The sequence below is a fragment of the Ambystoma mexicanum genome, chromosome 11 (assembly GCF_040938575.1).
Source record: "Ambystoma mexicanum isolate Mex_15411 chromosome 11, UKY_AmexF1_1, whole genome shotgun sequence".
Taxonomy (NCBI): domain Eukaryota; kingdom Metazoa; phylum Chordata; class Amphibia; order Caudata; family Ambystomatidae; genus Ambystoma; species Ambystoma mexicanum.
Window position 1 is genome coordinate 755,678,650 of NC_090934.1, and position 22,262 is coordinate 755,700,911.

The following is a 22,262-nucleotide window of genomic DNA, read 5'->3' on the forward strand; positions in this document are numbered from 1 at the left end:
GCAAAGTGTATTTTCAAGTCACTCTGTACTGCAAAAATACCCTTTGCAACGCTCTGTGAATCAGGGTGTTTGTTGGCAGTGCAAAGCCACTTTGCACCGTGCTAAATGTTCCATGAATTAGGCACATTGGGCCTGATTTACAGAATGTCTGGCATGGTGCAAAGTGGCTTTGCACTGCCAACAAATACCCTGATTTATAGAACAGTGCAAAGTGTATTTTTTGCAGTGCAAAAATACACTTTGCACTGTTCTGTAAATCACTTTGCACTAAAAAGGCACTCTTTGCCTTGCGCTAAAAGAGTACTTTTTCAGTGCAAAGTGTTCTGTAAATCAGGTTGTTTGTTGGCAGTGCAAAGTCATTTTGCTCCAGTACAAAGTCACTTGCACTGTGCTAAACATTCTGTAAATCAGAGTATTTGATGCTGCAAGCCCACCAAGCGAACGCACAGCCTGTTTAATGGCCAGTTCACTGCTTCCGCAAAGTATACATTCACATATTCCCTTGCAAGATGTAACAAGTGTGTAGCGGTGTTTGCAGACTTATTGCATTGCCTCTTGCAACTCGAATATTGTCGTAATGTAGCTGTTGCAATTGCGTGGACATTTCTAACTTACTACTACCACGTTTATTAGGTACCGAGCCAATTCATCTAAAACATTACAGAGTGGTACATTTCACTATGGACAAGAACACCGAAAAACACTGCAAACATTAAATAAATATATAAAGGGTAGTGGGGTAAGAGGTTCAAATAGGTCAGAATGGTATTGGGGTGGCGTTGTAAGGGTGGAAAATCAGGAGGTTTTGGGAGACAACCCCAAATAAAAAAATTAAATATATTAGGTGTTTTTCAGTGTTTTCCCCGAGATGAAATGTACTACTCTGTAATTGTGGTCGGTAAAATCACATATAACCATTTATTACAACTGCTTTGAAGATGAACAATAAATGGTTCAGGCAATAAAATGGCCCTGCCTAGTATAGCTGTTCAACATCCATTCAGTTTATTAATACACTTCTTTCCCTGGCAATGCACATTTATAAATGCACTGGCATACATACCATCCTATTTCTTAAGCCTTTCTTGTGTTATTCCATACAGGAACATAAATTGATGCGAAATCAGAACCTTTCTGTGCCGAAGCTTCCGGAGCTCAGTGAAGCAGCGGAACAGGAAAGAGGTATGGTCAGAAAGTATGTCAAAGCCTTTAGGCATTTTACGAGTTCTTATGAGCAACACTTGGTTTGGGTGTCTATTTTTTAGGAACGGTCACTAGCTTCACTGTGGAATGGTTTGAAACTCTAGCTTTCATGAATTCTAATGTATAAATTCCCATGCCAACCAACGTACCCCCAGAAAGTGACTGCAACACATTACCTATTGTTATGCAATAAGGAGAGGAGCACTTTCAGAAATCCTGCTACGGAAAAAGATGGCAGCCCTTGCTTTTAAAAACTATGCTGATTCTGCGTGTTGTGGAAAACAGCGCTGTTTCGTAAGCCCTGTTTGCAAGGGCTGTCTGTGGCTGTCCTGAGGCTGTCCTGCTGTCTTTTTGATCTACTCTGCAATTGAAACAACAGTGTATTCCCTTGGAAAAGTTTCTAAGTGGCCAAGCCACCCCCTCCCTTCTCAGAAACCCTTATTATCTGGTGTACACGCACTGTTTCGTAAACCCTGTTTGCAAGGGCTGTCTGTGGCTGTCCTGAGGATGTCCTGCTGGCTTTTTGATCTACTCTGCGATTGAAACAACAGTGTTTGCCTTGGAAAAGTTTCTAAGTGGCTAAGCCACTCCCTCCATTCCCAGAAACCCTTATCATCTGGTGTGAACGTGCTGTTGCGCGCGTGGTATTTCGTAAGCCCTGTTTGCAAGGGCTGTCTGTGGGTTTCCTGAGGCTGTCCTGCTGGCTTTTTGATCTACTCTGCGATTGAAACAACAGTGTTTTTCCTTGGAAAAGTTTCTAAGTGGCCAAGCTACACCCTCCATTCCCAGAAACCCTTATCATCTGGTGTGCACGCGCTGTTGCGCGTGTGCTGTTTCGTAAGCCCTGTTTGCAAGGGCTGTCTGTGGCTTTTCTGAGGCTCTCCTGCTGACTTTTTGATCTACTCTGCGATTGAAACAACGGTATGTCCAGCATTAATTGTGTTATGGACTTGTGATTTGCAGCAAGAATGTTGTATTTACACAGTGTTTTTCCCTTTTAGGTGTTTTTAACTTGGAAAAGTTTCTAAGTTGCCAAGCCACTCCCTCCCGTCCCAGAAACCCTTATCATCTGGTGTGCACGTGCTGTTGCGCGCATGCTGTTTCGTAAGCCCTGTTTGCAAGGGCTGTCTGTGGCAGTCTTGGGCTTGGTTGGCAGGGAGCTGGTAAATTCAATAGAAACATTTTCTGATTTTGTCGCCCTGACTTTGTTGGTCTTCAAGTGCTAGTTATTTTTTAACATATACTTTCTTATCTGCTTTACCTCTTGCATTCATATAATTTTTCTTCTACCTGTCTTCCTTACACCTTTTTTTTTTTAAATGTTCTTTGTTTTCCTTTGTATTGTTTGGTAAATAAAACAGTGCAAATTTAATAACGAAGTCACTGCAGACTCCCTTTGTGTGTTACATTTGAAGGTTTTCTAGTATCTGTAGGGAATTTGGGTTTAGCGTTAAAAAAGCTAATTAGTATGCCTTAATACCTAATTATAACTAATTAGCTCACCAACGCAACAGAGCGCGTGGACCTACATACAGCCTTCCTTCCTGAATCTGCCTTTCACCATTGGAGCCCGTAACTTTGACCAGAGAGGTTTCCGGCGCCCCAGGTCAAGGTAGGAGCAATTGTCCTTCACCCCCCACACCATCACAGGAATTGTGGGCACATTTGCCGCAAATTTTTCAAAATTGACAATATTCGACATATTTGTGTTTTTTGTTGCCGTAAATACAGTGCGGCATCAGCGCGCTTCGGGGCTACTCTGCCTCACTGCTTGTGCTGTCTTGTATATGATTGTTCTGCTTTTTGGGTTTCTCCTGCCTGTACTTCTTTGCACCATGTGGTGCCTTGAACATGGTCGCCCGTGCCTTCTCTACTTCTCATTGTTGCTTGAGTCTCCTGCCTCCATCCTGCTCACTGATTGGTGGGTCAGCCCACTGCCTTGAAGGCCCACTTCTAATGCCTTGTAAACTTCCCTGTCAGCTTTCAGGCCACTTGATGAGACTTTCTACCACAGCCCAATCCTCCCTGAGGCTGATACCCCTGGATTATTGGACTACCATGACTCTCTTACCATATTCTGCATGGGTTAGTTCCCTCCTTCTTGATCTACAGTACTTCCTTTTTTGGCTGGTACTCTCTGCTCTCCCTGTTATGTACTCATTTGAAGCTGTTTCTGTAGTCAGCTTTACCATCTGACTCCCACTTTAAATTCCTTAACTACTGGGCCCTCACTTAACTTGAAAGTCAAACTTGGTGTATTTTGCATTTAATTTGAAAGTCAAACTTGGTGGATTTTGCATTCAACTTGAAAGTCAAATTCGGGTGTATTTTGCATTTTAACTTTGGCCATTGATTGTAACCTGCTAACCCAGTGACTGTTCTATACTGCTATATTTGCTTACTCCTCCCTCTACCTCCTCTCCTCCCACTCGTGGCACTTTCTGTTTCTCCTATCTCTTCCAACTGCTTCTTTATGAACTATCCTTCCCTTCTCACTAAGTCTGGAAAGAAGAAGTTTAAAAAGGATATCTTGGCCTCCAACCCTGGTCTCCCTATCGCTGATACATATACCAGCGCCTCTTCCAGACAGACCCTCACTGACATCCTCTTGGTTGTTCCTTCACCTGATCTATGGACCCCCAATATGATCTCTGTGCTCTGTCCTGTATCCTCCTCCCCTATTAATGGTGGCACTTTCTGGGAAGTCCTCATGGATTCCTTCAACTCCACCAGAGTCATCCTTAATGTCTACCTAAATTGCACTGTCATGGTCCAAGGTCCTCATGCCAATCTCCTACTCTTCGATAGGAGTTTCCCTCACCTCATCAACTTCCTTTCATCTCCGTCTGTCCCCTCCTCTCATTCCTTGGCTACCTTACCCACTCTTCCCTCCTCCTCTGCCCCTGTTCAGGCTACCTCCACAACTCTGCAGGGTGTACCTCTGATTTGTACCCCTCCTCGGAGGGTCTTTAAGGGCGGCAACCTTCTTCATCTTGCCACTCTCAACTCTCAGTCATCTGACATCTGCCACCTCCTGGAAGAACTGGACCTTGATGTCCTTTCTCTTACGGAGACATGGTTCACGGCCAGCTCTGTCAAAAAACGTTGACACTCTCCTCCCTGATGGTTACAAGAGCCTCTCCGCAAGCCAGATCCACTCGGCCTGGAGGGGGCATAGCCCTAATCTTTCCTGAGTGGATTCCTGGCACTATCATTTCCACTCAGACTTACTACTCTTTCGAATGCCTTGTCTGCAGGCTCTCAATCTCTCCTAGCCACTCTCTTACTGTTGCTACTCTCTACCGCCCCCTCAGACAAATCACATCTTTTCTTTCTGAGTGGGCTGACCTCTCCTCCTCCCTCCTGGCCTCAACCACTCAACTCAACATCCTTGGTTACCTCAACATCCACCTCGATTTTCCCTGTCCCTCATCCCTGCTCTTTCACGACCTGTGTGATTCCCTCTCCCTCTCTATCCTCCCCTCTGGCCGACGTACTCTGCAGGACACACACATGATGTCTTGATCTCCTCTGGCCTCTCCCTCTCTATCCCTCTGACCACTCCTCTCCGGAAGTGACAACTGCCTTCTCTCCTCTCATCTCTCACTCTCTTCCTCCCAAGCCAAGACCACCCCAATACTGCCGCCTACCTTCTCGGACATCCGACCTATGAAGCGTGTGTCAGTTGAGGCTTTTGCTACCACCTTCTCCCCACCCCCATTTTCTGGCTGAATCACATCCTGAAAACCCTGTCCCTTCTCTACTCTTCTATTTCTGATACTCATGATGTTCTTGCCCCTGTCATGAAGATCCGCTTGAAGTCCAAAGCCAAATGCAATTCCTGGTATGACTCTGAGCTAGCTTCACTTAAATGTAAGTGTAGGGAGGCTGAGAGGAAATGGAGGGCTTCTTGTTCATCCTCTGACAAACTGGCCTGTCGCCTGCTCCAAAGGCAATATCGACTCTCTGTCCTCACCAAGAAGAGAGTCCTCATTCAAGCCTGTATCTTGGCGGCATCCAACAACTCGGCCGAACTCTTTAACATCTGCAAGGAGCATGTCAACCCTGCTGCAGTCTCTACCCCTCCTCTTGCCTCCCAGGCTCTCTGCAATTCCCTTGCCTCTCACTTTATCTCAAAAACCCATGACATCCTGGCCACACTTTCCTCCCCTGCCCCTACTTTTCCCTCTGAGTCTGTGCTAGCTGATCCCCCTTTAACCACCCCCCCACCCTCCTTCTCTTCCTTTCCTCTTTTCTCCCCTGATGAGGTCACTAGACAAGTCTGATCTATGAAAGCCTCGTCAAAACAGGTTCATCCTTGTTCCTCTAAAACCATCAAGGACCACATTGACACCCTTGCTCCGGCCCTTGCTGACTTTTGCAACCACTCCTTTTCCTCAGGATCCTTCCCCTCTGCTCTGAAGCACTCTCTTGTGCATCCTCTTCTCAAGAAACCCACAGCTGATCCTTCCTGTCCGGCTAACTATCAAGCAATTTCCATTACTCCCTTTCTGGGTAAACTCCTGGAAAAGTTGGCCATCTCTCAGTTTAACCTTCATTCTGATTCTGTTGGCTGTCTCCATGACCACCAATCTTGCTTCAGAGCGACCAGAAGCACAGCAACTGCTCTACTGAACATCTGTTACGATCTGCTCTCCAACCTTGACTCTAACATTCCCTCTGTCCTCATCCTACTCGATCTCTCTTCTGCCTTCAACACGGTCAACCATACCATCCTGCTCAACCTTCTCCGTGATAACCTGTGTTTCACTTATCAGGCTCTGACCTGGCTGACCTCTTTCCACTCTGATCGTCCTTCCCAGGTCCAACTTGTGTCCTTCCTATCATCTATCTTCCTCTCTACCTGTGGTGTTCCCCAGGGGTCTAACCTCTCGCCCTGGCTTTTCAACCAATATCTGGCAACTCTCGCCCACTGCATTACCATTTTCTGCTCAAATTTCCAGTGCTACGCTCACAACACTCAACTCATTTTCAGGCTGCCCTCGGCCACCACATCTCCCTCTCTCATCTCTGATTGCCTAACTGCCATTCAAGATTGGTGTGCCGCCAATGATCTCTGTCTGAATGCTAGCAAGACGGAGATCCTCCTAATCAGCACACCTTCACCATCCTTTCCCCTCACTCTCTGGCTGGCCTCCTTTGGCCCTCCTCCTACCCCCACCTGTGAGGCTAATAACCTCGGGTCATCTTTGACTCCTTACTTTTCTTCTCCGCCCACATCTCTGAGGTCTCAAAAAAGTCAAACTTCCCACTGCACCTCCTTAGAGGTACTCTTCCTTTGCCCTCCTTCCCCCAGAAGCTCACTGTCTCTCAAGTTCTGGTTCTCTCTAGGTTGGACTATTGTAACAGCCTCTTTCTAAATCTACCTGCCTCTACTCTCCGCCCTCTGCAACTAATCCAGAACAGGACTGCAAGACTTGTCCTTGTCCTCAAGCCCTGGGATCGTAACTCTCCAGCTCTGAAATCCCTTCATTGGCTCCCAGTGGATGCAAGGATTAAATTCAAAACCCTCTGCATTGCCCACAAGGCTTTCTGGGGCCTGGGCCCAAAATACCTTCAGCTGTCCCTCCCCAAATACCTCTCCTCTCGAGCTTTTCGCTCCTCTACCTCTAACTCCCTCAGGGTCCGTCGCTTTTCAAAGAAATGAGCTGGGGGTAGATCTCTGTCTTCGGCTGGGGCCTCCCTCTGGAACAGCCTCCCTGCCACTCTAAAACTTGAGGAGAACCATCTCTGGTTCCGGAAGCACCTCAAGAACTTCCTCTTTGCTTCTGCCTTCGCTCCCCCTCTCCCCTGCTGATCTGCTCTCTCTTGGCACTGTGCACCTGGCCAGCCTCTGCCCTCTGTGCCCAGGTACCTGCTCACCCTGCCACCCTCCTGCACTGCCTCCTTGCCACCCCTTGCACTGGGTACTGCATCTGTACCCATACAGCCCCCTGCCCCATTCTCTTCTTTTTCTGCACTTATCAGCCTTACTTAGTCTGCTGCCGTAAATACAGCACTTGCCACTTGCTGGCTGCACTATTACTGTTTATTGGCTCTATTATCTATTAATTGCTCAGATGTCGATGAGACGGATTTCTCGATGAGCTTTTTAAAGTTGTATATAAACCAATAAAATTTTTTTTTTTTTAAATGATCTATTTGTATTTACTATTATTTATCTGTTTTCCACTGCTATGCACTTTCCACTCTCCCTCTTCCATGCACTTTTCCCCTTTCCCATGCACTTGCGCTTTCTCAATATCACTGGGCCTAGTAAGATTGTTGTTGTGTTCTCCCCTGTTCCCCTCCCTTGCCTTGTTGCGCTCTGAAACACTTGTGTATGAGCGCAGTACAAATAGAATATCATAACACATCATATCATACCTATGCCACCGCACTGCAAAGAAGAGTAACATTCCCGTCCGATTGATCAAGTTAAAGCTAAACGCTTGCATAGTACAAGAGAATGAGATCGTGCAGTCGAGATGTCCGTGAGCCAGTTCTCTCTGAAATCCGTCATGCCGGAGCACAATTTTGTAAAAGAAATTACAGAAACAAATACAATTGCAAACACAATTGCAATAAATATGCACACGCCCATTCAAAAAAGAATGCCCATTGTAACGGCTGATAAAAAACCTCCATTAAAACCCGTCATCGTACTATGTCAAATGAGACCGACATACGCATGTACTATAACCAAGTGGTATCCCACGTGCATCAATCAAGTGAGCAAACACTGAACAAAATAAGCTAACACAACTTAATTCACGAATTAATGTCAAAATTGCAGCCATGAAAGACACCTCTTCTGAAGTTTTTACAATAGTAAATATTGGCAGTGGGCTTTCTGATATTACAATGGAAGCAGAAAGCAGACGCTGTGAATCAGCCATTCCTTTAGTGGGTGAGGCTGCTCAGAATGTGAATGAAATCCCGCCTGCAGCATGCATAGTGGCGGCAAAACGAAAATGAAGGGAAGCACATCAAGCATTGCATATTACCGAGCAGGTTGATGAGGAAGCTCTTAAATGTATGAACTTGAGTCACAATTAAGGCAACAATGAGGAGATTATATTTGTGCATTCAAACACAGGAGATCTAATGCAAGTTGATGACATCTCCCCAATCAAGAGACTAACCGGCATTATTCCACCTGTGTCGACTTAGTATGATAATTAGGCTCAACCCACGCCAGGGAAACATACAATATCGCATTCACCTGTTTAATTTGAATGTTCAGAGCACGTTTCCGTGCATTCCTTGTCATTTATTCCACCCACACTTCGACAGGTAATCTCAGCTGTAGGACGTCACGAGTTAAACTACGCACCTAAACCTCAAAAGCCTTTTGTGGGACCATCCACTGACACAATGGATGTCAATATCACCTTGATGGCAATGAATACTGCACTATTAACTAGAAAAATTATTTGAAGCGATGGACCAAAAAATAAATTATCAAACAATTCTCTTGTTGCAATTATCAAATCGTACTGACAAAAATTTTAATAGCGAGAATATAAATTTAACAAATCATACATATGACATTTTTAGACACTGTGAACAAGTAAATGCAGGTTCTCAAACTGAGGTTGTAGATGAAATTAGGATCATATCTTCTGATCATGTCAATCAAGCTGCCATCAGAAACCCATGTTTAGCAGACAGGGAACTGGACATCTCAAAACCAAAAATGCCAAATTCACAGGATAATGAAGGCTCTTTAAACAGTTTTAACACTGTAAAGCTCACCTCAAATCAAATGAATGACCCAAATAAAGCATTACAAGTAAATACATTTAATATATTTTCTAAAGAGGAAGTTAAAAAAAGAGAAAACACCTCAATTATCCATTCCAAAAGGAATAAAGAACAGTAAATTAAAATCAATCCAAAAACGTTGAAAGTAGGACCAAAGACAAGGCGATTTTTAAAAATCATAAATACACCATACAAAAAAAACAAGACTCTAAACCAAAAAGACAAACTAGAACGGAATGAGCCAAAAATGCAAAAATCTATTACTAGTCAAATGAAGCCCCCTGTCAGTATGACAGTATGACATACAAGCCGCTTGATGATTTGGTTGTGGCGTCAGTTCACCTAAATTCTTTCGACAAAAATGTACAGCAAAAGCCTCCTCTCACTGGAGAAGAGGCAAAAGGATATGGTGAAACAATACCGACTTTGGTAAGTGCTCTAATTAGTTTACTACCAGAACAGATAAGAGACTAAATAAATAAATCAGTGGCAGGGTACATGTCTAATAGGCAGGAAGATCCGAGAACAGGTCCCTTTGATAGAAATCAGATGGCAGTTCCTTCTTACCAACCAACTCTACATGGCCCTGGATCCTTGAATGTTACACCTAAAGATCTCATCCAACTTAATATATGCATTGATCAGAACATTAAATTGAAAAAAACTCAGCCTTCAATGCGGGATGTAACATACAAGAACAAGCCATTGTCTAACAATCAACAAATTCAGATGAGTTACCATCAATTTATAATCAAATGTCATGCTCACTCATTTCCCAAATCTGATTTAAACCGTTCAAGTATTTTGAACATTTGTAGAGAGCTTCCGCAACTGCGAAACATAACTTCTGCAGACATTGATAGAGTTGAATTCTTGGATGATTGCGATCTTTTAAGGGCACGAATATTCATACGCTCAACAGTCATAGCAAACATCATGTGGGGCGAAAAATCCTCCTTGCATGAAATTGACTTTAATCTAATTCAAGATCATAGCCAGTCAGATTTGGATGATAGACAGGGGTCATCAAAGAAAAGTTTGCGAATATATGGTGTAGACCGATTGAGTGTCATTCAGTCAAATGCCAAACATTCTAGCATCAACCAATATGACATTTCTAACAATCAATATCAAGCATAACAATCCCCAATATATGAGTCCATTCATCTCATTTCCTAGAACACTCAAGGTTTTTGTCACTTTATTAACTCAAATGAAAGTGAACTGCATAATTATGATATAGTGATACTTCAGGAGACGTGGCTAGTCGAGACTCCGATATGGGATGAATTTCATATACTCCCAACGCCTGCCTTGACTCAATGCAGAGGCTGCCCTATGGTGGGCCGAATGATAGCCACTAGAAAATCTAAAGACTTCATTGCTAGTCTGTGTATTTTGCCTACCCCTTATATACAAGTGGCCAAGCTGCTGAAAGATGCGTACACCATGATTATTCTAAATATCTATTGGGGTAGGTCTTATCTAACGCCTGACTCCTTCTTTAACCATATAGAAGCGATCCTTGACAATCTAGCTTTGGAACGCAATATAGATTTCCTTTTGATTGTTGGTGATTTGAATCTCCATTTAACTAGTGTTAAAGTGGAAAGGATAAAGTGGAAGAACAAAGATGGTGTTCACTGATGGAAGAAAGGCAATATATCATGTTAAATGGGGCAATTGAGGGCGATATCCGTGCACACAATAAATGGCATAAAGGCCCGCTAAGGGCCACGATTGATTACATATTTACTAATCGTGAATTTATGAACATAGTCAAATCTTTAAATGTAAATCCTAGCGACATGAGTGACCACTGTCAATTGTGTCTGACTTGGGAGTGGACGCTATCACATAACAGGAAAACCAAAGATAAATATAGAATGCTAGTGGTAGTAAACAATGGTAGAAATCGCTTAAGGTGGTCCAAGAAATAATTCATTAACTTTGACAATTCCTTAGCAGTGCAACGAGGAAGGTGTTATGTCTCCTCAATGCAGAAATACATCCAAGTCAAATCTATCGTTCAAGGTCACAGTTACAAACATCCTCATGTGTTTGATCCTGTAGTAAAACAGAAAATATCTGATTTACGACAGCAAATTTGGCAGTTGAATCTTCTTCCACTGCATGAGAGGTTAACTCAAATAAATCATCTTAAATCAGTTTTCAAGAATTGGCGATGTGAAAGGAAAGCTTTATGCTACCAGCAGTATAGGGAGCACATGCTGGGTAAAATGGCCACTAAATCATCAGCCGAGATATGGGGGCTATTTAATGAAGCTACCTTCAAATCCCAAACCTCAGTAAAAATAAATTCCATTCAGAAAAATCGAGTGATTACTTTCAGGATGTTTATCAAACCCCTCTGCCTGATTGTCAGATTTCCCTAAATGGAGGTAATTGGAGTAACACAGTGAGGTCTGATCGGGATGACCTGTTATCCTACATCTCTAAACTGAGCATGTCTCGAGCACTTGGTCCTGATGGCCTTGATAATAGAATGCTAAAGGAGCATCCTGAGAAATGGGCTTCTATTCTTAATAAAATCTTTACTCAGGTCATAAAGACAGGAGAGATACCGCCATCATGGAATAAGTCTGTGATAATATCACTCTTTAAGAAAAGTGATAGCTTAGATCCAAACTCATATAGGCCTATAGCCCTATTAGATTGCCCAGGTAAAATCTTTGCACGCTTGGTTTTAAGAGACTTCAACTGTTGGCTGTCAAATGGGAATTTAAGAGACCCAATTCAAACGGGTTTCCTTGCTGGCCTTGGTACTGGCATTAATTTACTCACCCTAAATGCAATCATAGCAAAACATTACCAAACAAAGCAACCATTGTACATAGCATTTGTCGACTTCTGAACCGCCTTCGACTCTGTATTGAGGGAGTTGCTTTTCAGTAAATTGATGAGACATAACAGTCCGTGGCATATCCTAAATTTGTTAAAGGAATTCCATGATGAAACTATAATGCAGATAAGACTGAATGGGGATGGTCTGATATTGAATCCAATTCCAACATCAAAGGGGCTGAAGCAGGGTTGTATGCTTGCTTCAGCCCTCTATAACATCTTTATATCTGACATGGGTTTGGGCTATGCGAATATTACAACTGATTCTCCCAAATTGGAATGGCAAGTGGTAAAATGACTGCTTTATGCAGATGATCTCTTGTTAATCTCCAAATCTCCCATGGGCTTAAGAAACATGCTTGAAGTCCTGGAAACATATGCTTGGGGAAATAAAATCTCAATAAATATAAACAAGACGCAGACAATCCAATTTGGTAACTTGAAACAATGAAATTCTGCCAACATTTGGCAATTAGAAAAAACAAGGCTACAAGTAGTGTCAAATTACATCTACCTCGGAGTAAATGTTAATAATCACCCCAAGGATCTGCCATATGAAATATGTTTAAAAATGAAATTAAGCACACTCCTATCACAGGCACGGATCATAGATGGCAGATACTGTAAATTCTTCATTTATCCACTTATTGTATACTACAAACAAAAAGTCTTGCCAATCTTATTGTATGGTTCTTAAACGAATGGAAAGCTATTCATTTCTGGAATATGATGAAAGGCAAATTTTGGAGAGTTTTGTTAAAACCGCTGTCATCCGTGCCCATAGCCATGATCAGACATGAGCTAGGGCTGATCTCATTATATGCAACATATAAATGGAAATTGGGCATGTTATATCGGAAATGTGTTTCCGACAGCTATAAGAATGGTTTAGTTGTAATCCTATCAAATTATGTGAAACATTTGCATGATAATTTCATAAAATTCTGGAATTTCAAGGTGCAGGAATTCTTGCACGATGCTGATATAACAGAGGAATTGTTCCTAAAAAATCCTGAGAGAGCTAAGAAAAAAATGTGGGAAAATGATTGGATTCAAACTAGAGGCCAGTGTGTCAAATACAAGGCCTTTAATAAAGATCTATTTGTGTCTAAATGTCTTGGAGCCCTTGAACCTTATTTTATGAAGTCTCCCAATCCTCATCATCGAGCGGGACTCCTGCGCATGAGATTTAATTTATGGAAAACTAGGGAAATTACAGCAAGGTGACATCCTCATGAACAAATATGTCGCTTTTGTAAAACTATGAATGAGACTTTAGAACATATCATTGTTGAATGTGAAAATCGGTCATTCTTGCAAAATAAGTATTTAAAAAAACGACTTGAATTTTTACCTAATATGAATGCTCAGAAATTATGGAAATATATTTTCACATACAATATAAATCAATAGGATATGCAACGGTAAATTATTTGCAAGAATTAAAATTGGGAAATTAAGAAACTGGATAAATATGTATTGCAAAGGATAATATATTGATTGATCAAGATGAGACAACGGTTGTTATAACAAGCCCTAATTTCTTATGACATTTTTTTGGAACATTTTGTTGTTTAAATTTCTTAATAGTTTTTTATCATGTATAGTTAAAAAAAATGGAGTAAGATGAACTAAGTTTTCATTGTGAACATTTTGTATAACAATGTTGAAAGGTTGAATGTTTCAGCCAAATCAATAATAAAATAAATACATCATAAAAGTAGTGGAAAGCAGAAGCAGAGCATGTCACAGCAAGTCCGCGTACACTGCAGTGAACACCAACCACATGCACCATCCCATGACAGCGGATGTCTCAGTGGGGGTAATATTAAAATGCACAGCACCGTAAAAGTAAAGCGAAAAAAGCTTTGTTGCTTTAATTTGACACTCCAGGAATTGTTGCTGCCTTTCAGAGGTGTATGTCGGCAGCAAAGGGGAAATATCATCCCCACTTTTCTTTACTCCTCCGTCTCAGGAGAGTATTTGGTTTTACACTTGCATGTGATTTTCATCCACGTGCAAAACTAAAGGCTTCCAATGGAATATGCCTCTCATTTGCACCTGTCAATGAGCATGCAGGTTCCAATGGAACCAGTAGCATAAAAAAAAATGTGAGGCAACCCCTGTGAGCCATGCTGAGGGCCCCTAGCTAGGCAACAAATCACTGGTCTCGTAGTGATAGAAGTGTACCAAAAAAATTGCGGAACTGTGACTCTGATGGGGGACAGATTAGGAAGCAAGGGAGCAACGTGCAACACATTTTTCAAGGGTTGCAGTTATGCTGGTTGCCAGGCAATTGAGAGATTTCAGTTTAGCTGTAACTGATGAAGAAGTGTGCTTTAACTTCATAAAGAACAGTTCCGGAATGGTGAAAATGGTTGCAAAAAGTAGCGGAACTGTCAACAGTACAAAATAAAAGTAGTGGAACACTGCTACCGACTGTTCCCGCTCACCTTGACCAATGGGGTTGCACCACACTCTGGGCCGGCCTAGATTACCACGCTTCCGCAATACACACTAATGTGCTGCATCAGGGGTACGCCACACACTGTACTAGGAGAAGGATATATATATGTTTTAATGCATTATACAGCACACTTTCTGAGAAAAATTGGCTAAAAAGCCAGAGCGTTTTCAATTGTTTTGTAGAGTAACACGAGTCAAAAAATCCAATACATGCAAGTCACCAACAGTGCACAGGAACATTCATGCTTTAATTAATGTAATGCTCTGCTATTAAAAATGCCATGCCACAATGAAAACATATCTAACTGACTGCACATTATAGACTGAGTCTAGACACATAATAACATATTACAGTAAAGCATGCAGGCCACATTTAGACATTCCTAAACTGGTTGCACCAAAATGCCAGTCGAAGTAATAGCCCTTATCATGGTTGTTTTTATCACAGATGCCCAGAAAAATATACAATGCCACAGTAAGAAATGGCTAGACTGGCAGCACCCAAATGCCGGGGTTCTATGTGTTAATATCCCCGCAAATATATCACCATACAAGAATGGCGCTGTTTCTTTGCACCGATATTAACCCATTGAACCTACGGGGAACACCCCCACAACCCCCATATTTTGTTCAAGGCAGCGGGGAAACCCCCTTCAACCCTCGCTCCCATTTAAACCTAATATTAACCCCATCAATAATACTGCCTATGCCGTTTCCCGACGACTATACATATGGCAATATTATTGGTGGGGATAGTTGTGCGTACATAAAACAACGAAAAGTCTTCACAGAGAATATTTGCGGTTTACATGTACAGCGGGTGTGCACTCGATTGATAATGTTATAATGTATCTTGTGTGCTCTGCTGGGGGGGACGAGGGGCATCCCGCGACAAACGGCCAGGGCTCCTGGCAGTCATCTGGGCAGGCCTGAACATGCTGGGACAGGGGAATCGCCTTTGTGTGTAGGCCTTCGTGTTGGAGGCTGGCTGCACCTGCCGGCGGATGATTGGAGCAAATCAAGGCTCATGCAGCCAATAGCAGGGCACCAGGAGCCTGGGTGGACCCAGACAGGGAGGAAAAAATGCCTAAGATCGGCATGCAGCCATCTTGGAATGGCGGCCACTAGATCCAAAGAGCAGGATCAATCTGAGTAATTGAAGCAAATAGCACATTAAACATGTGTCGGGTTCTGGCAGGGAGATTCCTCATCAAAGAGGACACGGAGCACATGCGTCTGTCCTTTTGCTGGCGAAGAAAGCAATTTGTAGATAGTAGGTAGATCAGCTATAAGGTGCCCAGCAGCCTGTCTCGATGTGGGAGGAAGCTCTGGCTTCACTCCCAGGACAGTGCACTGCTCCTGCAGTGTTGGAGGGCTCCTACTCCTCTGATGTCATGTAGGCGAAGAGAGGAGCTTAGCCTGAAGATGGATTACTATTACAATTTATTGCACAATCCCCGTCCCCCACTCATCCCCTCTCACTCCAACCCCCTGCCCCAAGCCCCAAAATCAACACATCAGCCCAGAATTACCTCCACGTCCCTCTTCCTTGTCCCAGTGCAGATGTATGAGGCACCTTGCCTCATAGGTAAGCACTAGGACAAGGAAACGTGGGTCATTGAGTAATGAAGAATACAGCTAACTAAGCCAGGCATTACCTCCATGTCCCACTACCGTGTCCCAGTACTTGTGTAGGAGGGGAAGCACCTAATACACAAGTACTGGGACGAGGAACAATGGGCCTACGAGTAATGAAGATTACCAACAAGTAATCATATCATTAAACACAAGCAGTGGCACAACACCATTGATCTGACTGGGATTCAGTCCTCTCCCCACTCCCTGAAATTCGGGGCTATGTTGACTCGACCTGGCTGACCTACAAAGCCGTTGCTGGACACATGTTAAACAGCGCCTGTGTTCCGCCATTAACAAAGGCCTGGCAATTACTAACGTAAAGCATTTGACTATTAGTTATTAGGCCGTTGAACTTGTTATGTGGGCTTAGTACTTGCATGCTAGGGGAGTGATTGGAAGGGTAGAGAGGGGACAAGAGTCTGCTCATTCTCACAGCAGTCCATAAGTGGGTGCTTTCAAACTTAAAGGAGAGAGTTAACTGCTTTTAACATTGAATCTGCACTAGAATAGTCTCATTAGAATGTATAAAGAAGTTAGATGCCCCCACACAAATACGTTTGCCCCTCCCCCACCGCCCGTGAAGTTAGCGTTTCTCCTAACATTTGAACGGTTAGCCCCTAACCATAAATGTAGGTTTTGTTGAGCCCCTGAACACAAGCACACACACCGTTCACCATACAGATACACACACACACACACACACGCGCACACCCAGCCACCCATACATTTAATTGTGCACCCCTTTCACCATACAGGAGCACCCAGGCAGCCACCCATACATTTAAGTGTGCACCTTTTCACCATACACTCACACACACACACCCAGCCACCCATACATTTGAATGTGCACCCTTTCACCATACACTCACACAGCCATACCCAGGCCGCATCATGCACTCACTCATTAATGCACATTACATTTTATACATATATATACACATACTGACATGCACGCACACACATTTAAAGAAAATAAATGTTCCTACCTTTAATCGGTTGGTCCAGGGAACGAGACCTTCAGCTATCTGCAGCAGCCAGCAATGCCTCTGTGTCATGGGGTGGAAGGGAGCCCCATTACTTAAAAAGGAAATGGTTTCTTTTTGAAGTCCCTCTGACATTATAAAGAAATTATTTCCGTTAGTGGACCGAACCAGGCCAAAAATGATTTCTTTATGAAGGCAGAGTGGCTTTAAACAGAAACTATTTCTTTTTTAAGTCACAGGGCTTCCCCGCCCCATGACATGGAGGCCTGAAACCCTCCATGTCATGGGGTCAGGGAGTCCTCGGACTTCAAAAAGAAATAGTATCTTTTTCTAGCCACTCTGCCTTCATAAAGAAATTATTTTTGTTGTTACTCTGTAACAGAAATATTTTCTTTATGAAGGTAGAGTAACTTCAAAAAGAAACTATTTATTTGTTCTGTTTTTTAATTTTTTAAAAATGTTTTATTTTATTTTTTTTAGTCTGAGGAGGGGCCCCCTTCCAGGCCATGTGTGGGGCCCCCATGCACCGCGAGGGCTACAGGGGACCCCATTATGCCATTGATTGGAACCCATTATAATTCGCTGTCTGCAAAGCGTATATCTAGGTGGTGGTGTTTTATTTCTCCCAAAGCGGAGTAACAGTGATTTCCCATTCATTTACTCTTTACTTTTACAATCCGCTATTGGAGAATGTTTAAAATTGCATGCAGGTAAGTAGCAACGTAAGTGTTTGTGGTCCCCTGCATGCAATTAGCATTTTTTCGAAAATAACCCACGGTGAGTGCAAACCTATTTAATATACATTGCAAATGGCCGCAGATCTAGACATCACCGTCTAGATGTGAATGTCACACCAGTTTATGAAGCCTTCAGTAAATGCGAACCATAGGGATTGGTAGAAATGGGCAGAGAACTCCACTCGGAAGCAGACCTTGTGGAATGGCTTTTTGTTGGTTAGCTTTCACCTTTGTTTGGGGAACATTTTTTAGTCCCCAGATCGTAAAGAAAAGGCGCTGAAGACATCCATTAATGTGTAACACGTCTCCTAACAACGAGTTGGATTCTCATCCTATTTGCACGTGGAGTCTGGAGAGGGCGCAATGAATGGAATACATGCTCTCACAGTCTAGTCCCGCTCCACTTGCACCAATGTTTGGCTTTACGCAGCATGGTATTTGCACTACATCTCGGAAATGAGAGAAATTGCTAGGTTTCCTGACTCTGTGTTCATTGTTGTTTCTCTGTCCCAGCGCTCGCATGCCTCCGGGCTTTTCGTTCAGCGCTTTACAGATAAATTAAATAAATAAACAGAGCAGGGACCATGTTGTATGAAAGTGCAAATATACCGTGTCCCCTCCATGCAATTTCCAACTTTTTAAACAAGTGGCCCCACTATGTTCCACTCATTGGCTGTGGAGAATCACTTTAACAAGTGCCAGGATGGCCTGTTTTTAAGTCATTCCTGATCAGACTAAGTAATTGCTTTACAGATGAAACATATGGCCAAGATTTATGAACAGTTTCCCCCATGGCAAAAAGTATACTAAGCCAAGTGGGCCTTTTTGTGTTGGTTAAAGTTACTTGTATTCATGCCGTTACTTTGGAGATGCTCCCGTGGAACTGGAGAACATTAACACATATAAACCATGCCAGACTTTCTTTGGAAATAGTCTTATTTGCAAAGGCAAAAGTGCAGTGTCAGGTAAGGGCAGTGCTTAATTTGTAGAAAAATAAGTGCCAGGGCTTAAATATTTTCTAGCACTCCTGTTACACCACGGGTGGGCTCCATTGCTGCCACCACCCATAGCTGCTCCCCACAATGAGCTTGCACCTGCTCATTGTGGTTGATGGATGCACTGCCTATCACCACTTCATAATTAAAGTGAGTCTGAGACAATAAGTGCTGGGGCTCAAACATAAGTGCCAGGGAAGAGCCCTGGCAAACACCCCTACAAATTAAGCACTGAATTATGATGGCCATGGGCAGTCAATGGGTGGGCAAATAACCAAACATCACCTACAGGCTGTGTGTCCCTCCTCATATGCCACTTCTCCCTATCTGTACTCTAATGCAGTAGTTTTGGTTTGTCAGTGTCACAAGCCATATCTAACAGCCCAAACCACAAATGGTTTCAGGCCCCTTCCTGAGATACAGAAACCGGGGTTGGTGGAGACCCCAGCTCATCTATAAGTGTACATGCATGCATGCATCTCTGATGCATTTACTGCACCCCCCGCCCCTAACTTGTGGCTAGGGGAAGGGACGCCCGGATCTCCAGGCAGATCTGTGTTCACTAGCACCTCTGCCAAGCGACTCAGCGATGGGCCAGCAACGTAATGGCGCATTTTCCAACCCAGAAAACCTTCCAAAATAGGTTCAACCAACACAAGAAAGAATAATACGGGTTAGCGACCGTGGAAATCCTGTTATCAGAAGGTTACAAGGAGCTGCCATGAATTTGTAGGTGCTGTTTTTCGCCCTGGTACACTTAAAAACACAGAGGGGTGAATTTCAGAATGTGAAGTGTGTTAGACACAATTCTCACTCCTGGACTTTTACACATAGAGTTGCATTTGTTTGTGGTGCAGACACCTAATTGATAAGGCACAAAAACGTACATTGTCATTGAATCTTGTTTTTTTCTGCTACTTTAGTCTTTAACTTAGTGAAAGGTTTTTGGGTATTGAGCCGCAGAACTAGTAGAGAGTGGGCTGTAGAAGAGTTAATGAACTCACCTTGATGCACACGTACTGCTCCACTCATTTTATTTTCCTAAGAAGATCTGACTGCTCCGCAGTGGTCACAGCGGAGGAGTCTGATCTCCTAAAAAAATGTCAGCAACGAGGCGGCCCGGTGGCCGCACAGCACACTAAGGCCTCAATAGCCGGCCTGCTATTAAACACTGCTCTAGGAATGGAAACTGCCTATGCTAAGCTCCATTTGCATTGTGATTATGAGTTTTAGCAAGATCACAGGAGTGAGACCAACCAGAAAAAGTAACCGAAAAACCACCAGTTAAACGTAGTTTTTTAGATCAAATCAAACTACACAAGAAAGCAAGTCGTATGAAACCACAACCCAACCACATCAACAAAAAAAACGGTATCTTTCGCAAAACCATTGATAAATACAAAAACCCCACAAGAAGAAGTAGAGGAGGAGGAAGAGTCAGAAGACGCAAGACAGCTGGAAGAAGAAATAGAGCAAAGATAGACAAGGTCTCTGTCACAGAAAACTGGGGGACAGAAACACAACAAAATCTAATTATGAATTTGTCGCATAGAAAACTCACAAATTCTGAAAGGATAACCCAAACAAGATAGCCGGGAGTAAAAAGACTTTTTTTCTGCTTAATAACAGGCCAGCTGCTGCAGAGGCCTTGGTGCACTGCACTGTGCGGCCGCCTCATTGTTGGCATTTGTTTTGAAGAAGAAGATCTGTTTGTCTGCTCCACAAGTGCACTGGGAGCAGTGACAGATCTAAAAAAATAAAATACCAACGATGAGGCACGGCCGGAGCGTGACTCTGCAGCTCCAGTAGTCAGACTCAAAAGAGTGCTGTGCAGGAAAAAGAGTGCCTGTGTTGGCCACTGGCAAACACAGGCACATATTATGCACTGTGTAGGGGTCAATGTGTTCCACCCATTAACATTTTAAATTATGGGTTGAAAAGGGTGTGTTTTAATATACGTATTTCAGAATAATTTAGTAAAAAAGCTCTACAATGTACAATTGGTTCTGTTGGGCAAAATATGACAAAATGCACCAGATGCCAGATCACCAACATTACACATGACCAATATACACCACATTTTCATGATGCCTGCACCCGGACTATCTGCCAGAACTGGCACTGTAAAACACTTTCATGATGCCTGTGCCCACATAATATTCCATAATTACCACTGTAAATCACTTTCATGATGGCTGTGCCCACAACATGTGCCATAATTGCCCCTCTAAAACACACTTTCATGATCCCTGTGTCCACAATATATGCCAAAAATGCCACTGTAAAACATACTTTATGATGCCTGGGCCCACAATATATGTAATAGCATTGCCACTGTAAAGCACATTTTCATGATAACTATACCAAAAATTTCTGACACAAATGCCACTGTGGAACACTTTCATGAAACCTGTACCCCGAATATATGTCTGCATTTTCATTTAAAGCAGATTGTCATGATGCCTGTGCCCACAATATATGCCAGCATTGCCCTGTAGAGCACATATTTGTAATGACTGTGGCCAGAATATATGCTGTGTCATAAACTTTTTATACTGCATCAGTCACCACCATAGTAGTCTAACAATTTCCTATAAAACACATATTCATGCTGTCTATGCCTAGAATGTATGCCAATGGTACCACATTAAACTGGTTTTCATTATGCCTGTGCTCACAACATATGCCAGCATTGGCCTAAAAAGCATTTTTTCCTTTAAATGATGCCTTTGCTCACAATATATGCCAGTATTACACTGTAAAACAACAAAAAAGAAAATGACCACAATCAATGTTAAAAACACACTAGACACTACACTATACAAACAATTATAGAGAAATATTGTCACTATGAATTTCATGGTTTGTGATTGTGTATAGCATTGGGGAATTGTGTTGGGAGACCAGGGAGCATCAACCATGGAGGACTTTCTAAACTTATGATTGGTTGCAATATAGGGTCACAAGGTGTTACCCTATAAAAAGCATTTCTTTTGTAATATACATATATGGTAATTGTGGGATTTAGCACATATGTTAGAGATATTGTTTGATGTTCTGTCTTTTTGCAGTCAACATTCCTTGAAGTAGACAACCCCAAGTATGAAGCATGGACATCATTGAAACTAGTTTGTTGAATGGGAGACATGGCCGATAATGAGAAGGCCTTAGTCATAACTAGTTGGCAAAATGAAGAATTGTTAACTATGTTATCTGTTAGCAACGATAATAGGGATAAGGACTATCCACTTAGGTTTATTCATCTCATCACATAGTGGCAATTGTAGCCCCATAAATACATATATGCACCAGAAAGTGTCATCATCAATGCTATATTTGAGTGGAGAATTGGTTGTTCATGCTTATTTGTTTGTTAGGCTATTTATATTGTTTATGGTACAAAATCATGGCATTTAGAGTAATAAAATGTTTCTATAACTGTTTATATTGTGTTTTTTAACATTGATGCAGATATTTAAATGTTAAATATATTTTTAAAATATGAATTGTATAGTAGTAATCAGATGCTAGAAGCAGATCATCATTTTATCGCTGACCAAATGAATTGTAATAAATTAATTCCAGGTTTTTGAATAATGTGTGATGAT

At 42.5% G+C, this 22,262-nt stretch overlaps 1 protein-coding gene across 3 annotated transcripts in view; it reads left to right on the forward strand.

Annotated features, from left to right (window-relative positions):
- IRAG1 (inositol 1,4,5-triphosphate receptor associated 1) overlaps positions 1-22,262 on the forward strand; it is a 1,278,759-nt gene that overhangs the window by 884,942 nt on the left and 371,555 nt on the right. For all 3 annotated transcript variants that reach the window (XM_069623652.1, XM_069623654.1, XM_069623653.1), the window contains one exon: positions 1,104-1,182. In XM_069623652.1, coding sequence (XP_069479753.1) covers positions 1,104-1,182 — 79 coding nt within the window. The remainder of the gene's footprint in view (positions 1-1,103; positions 1,183-22,262) is intronic.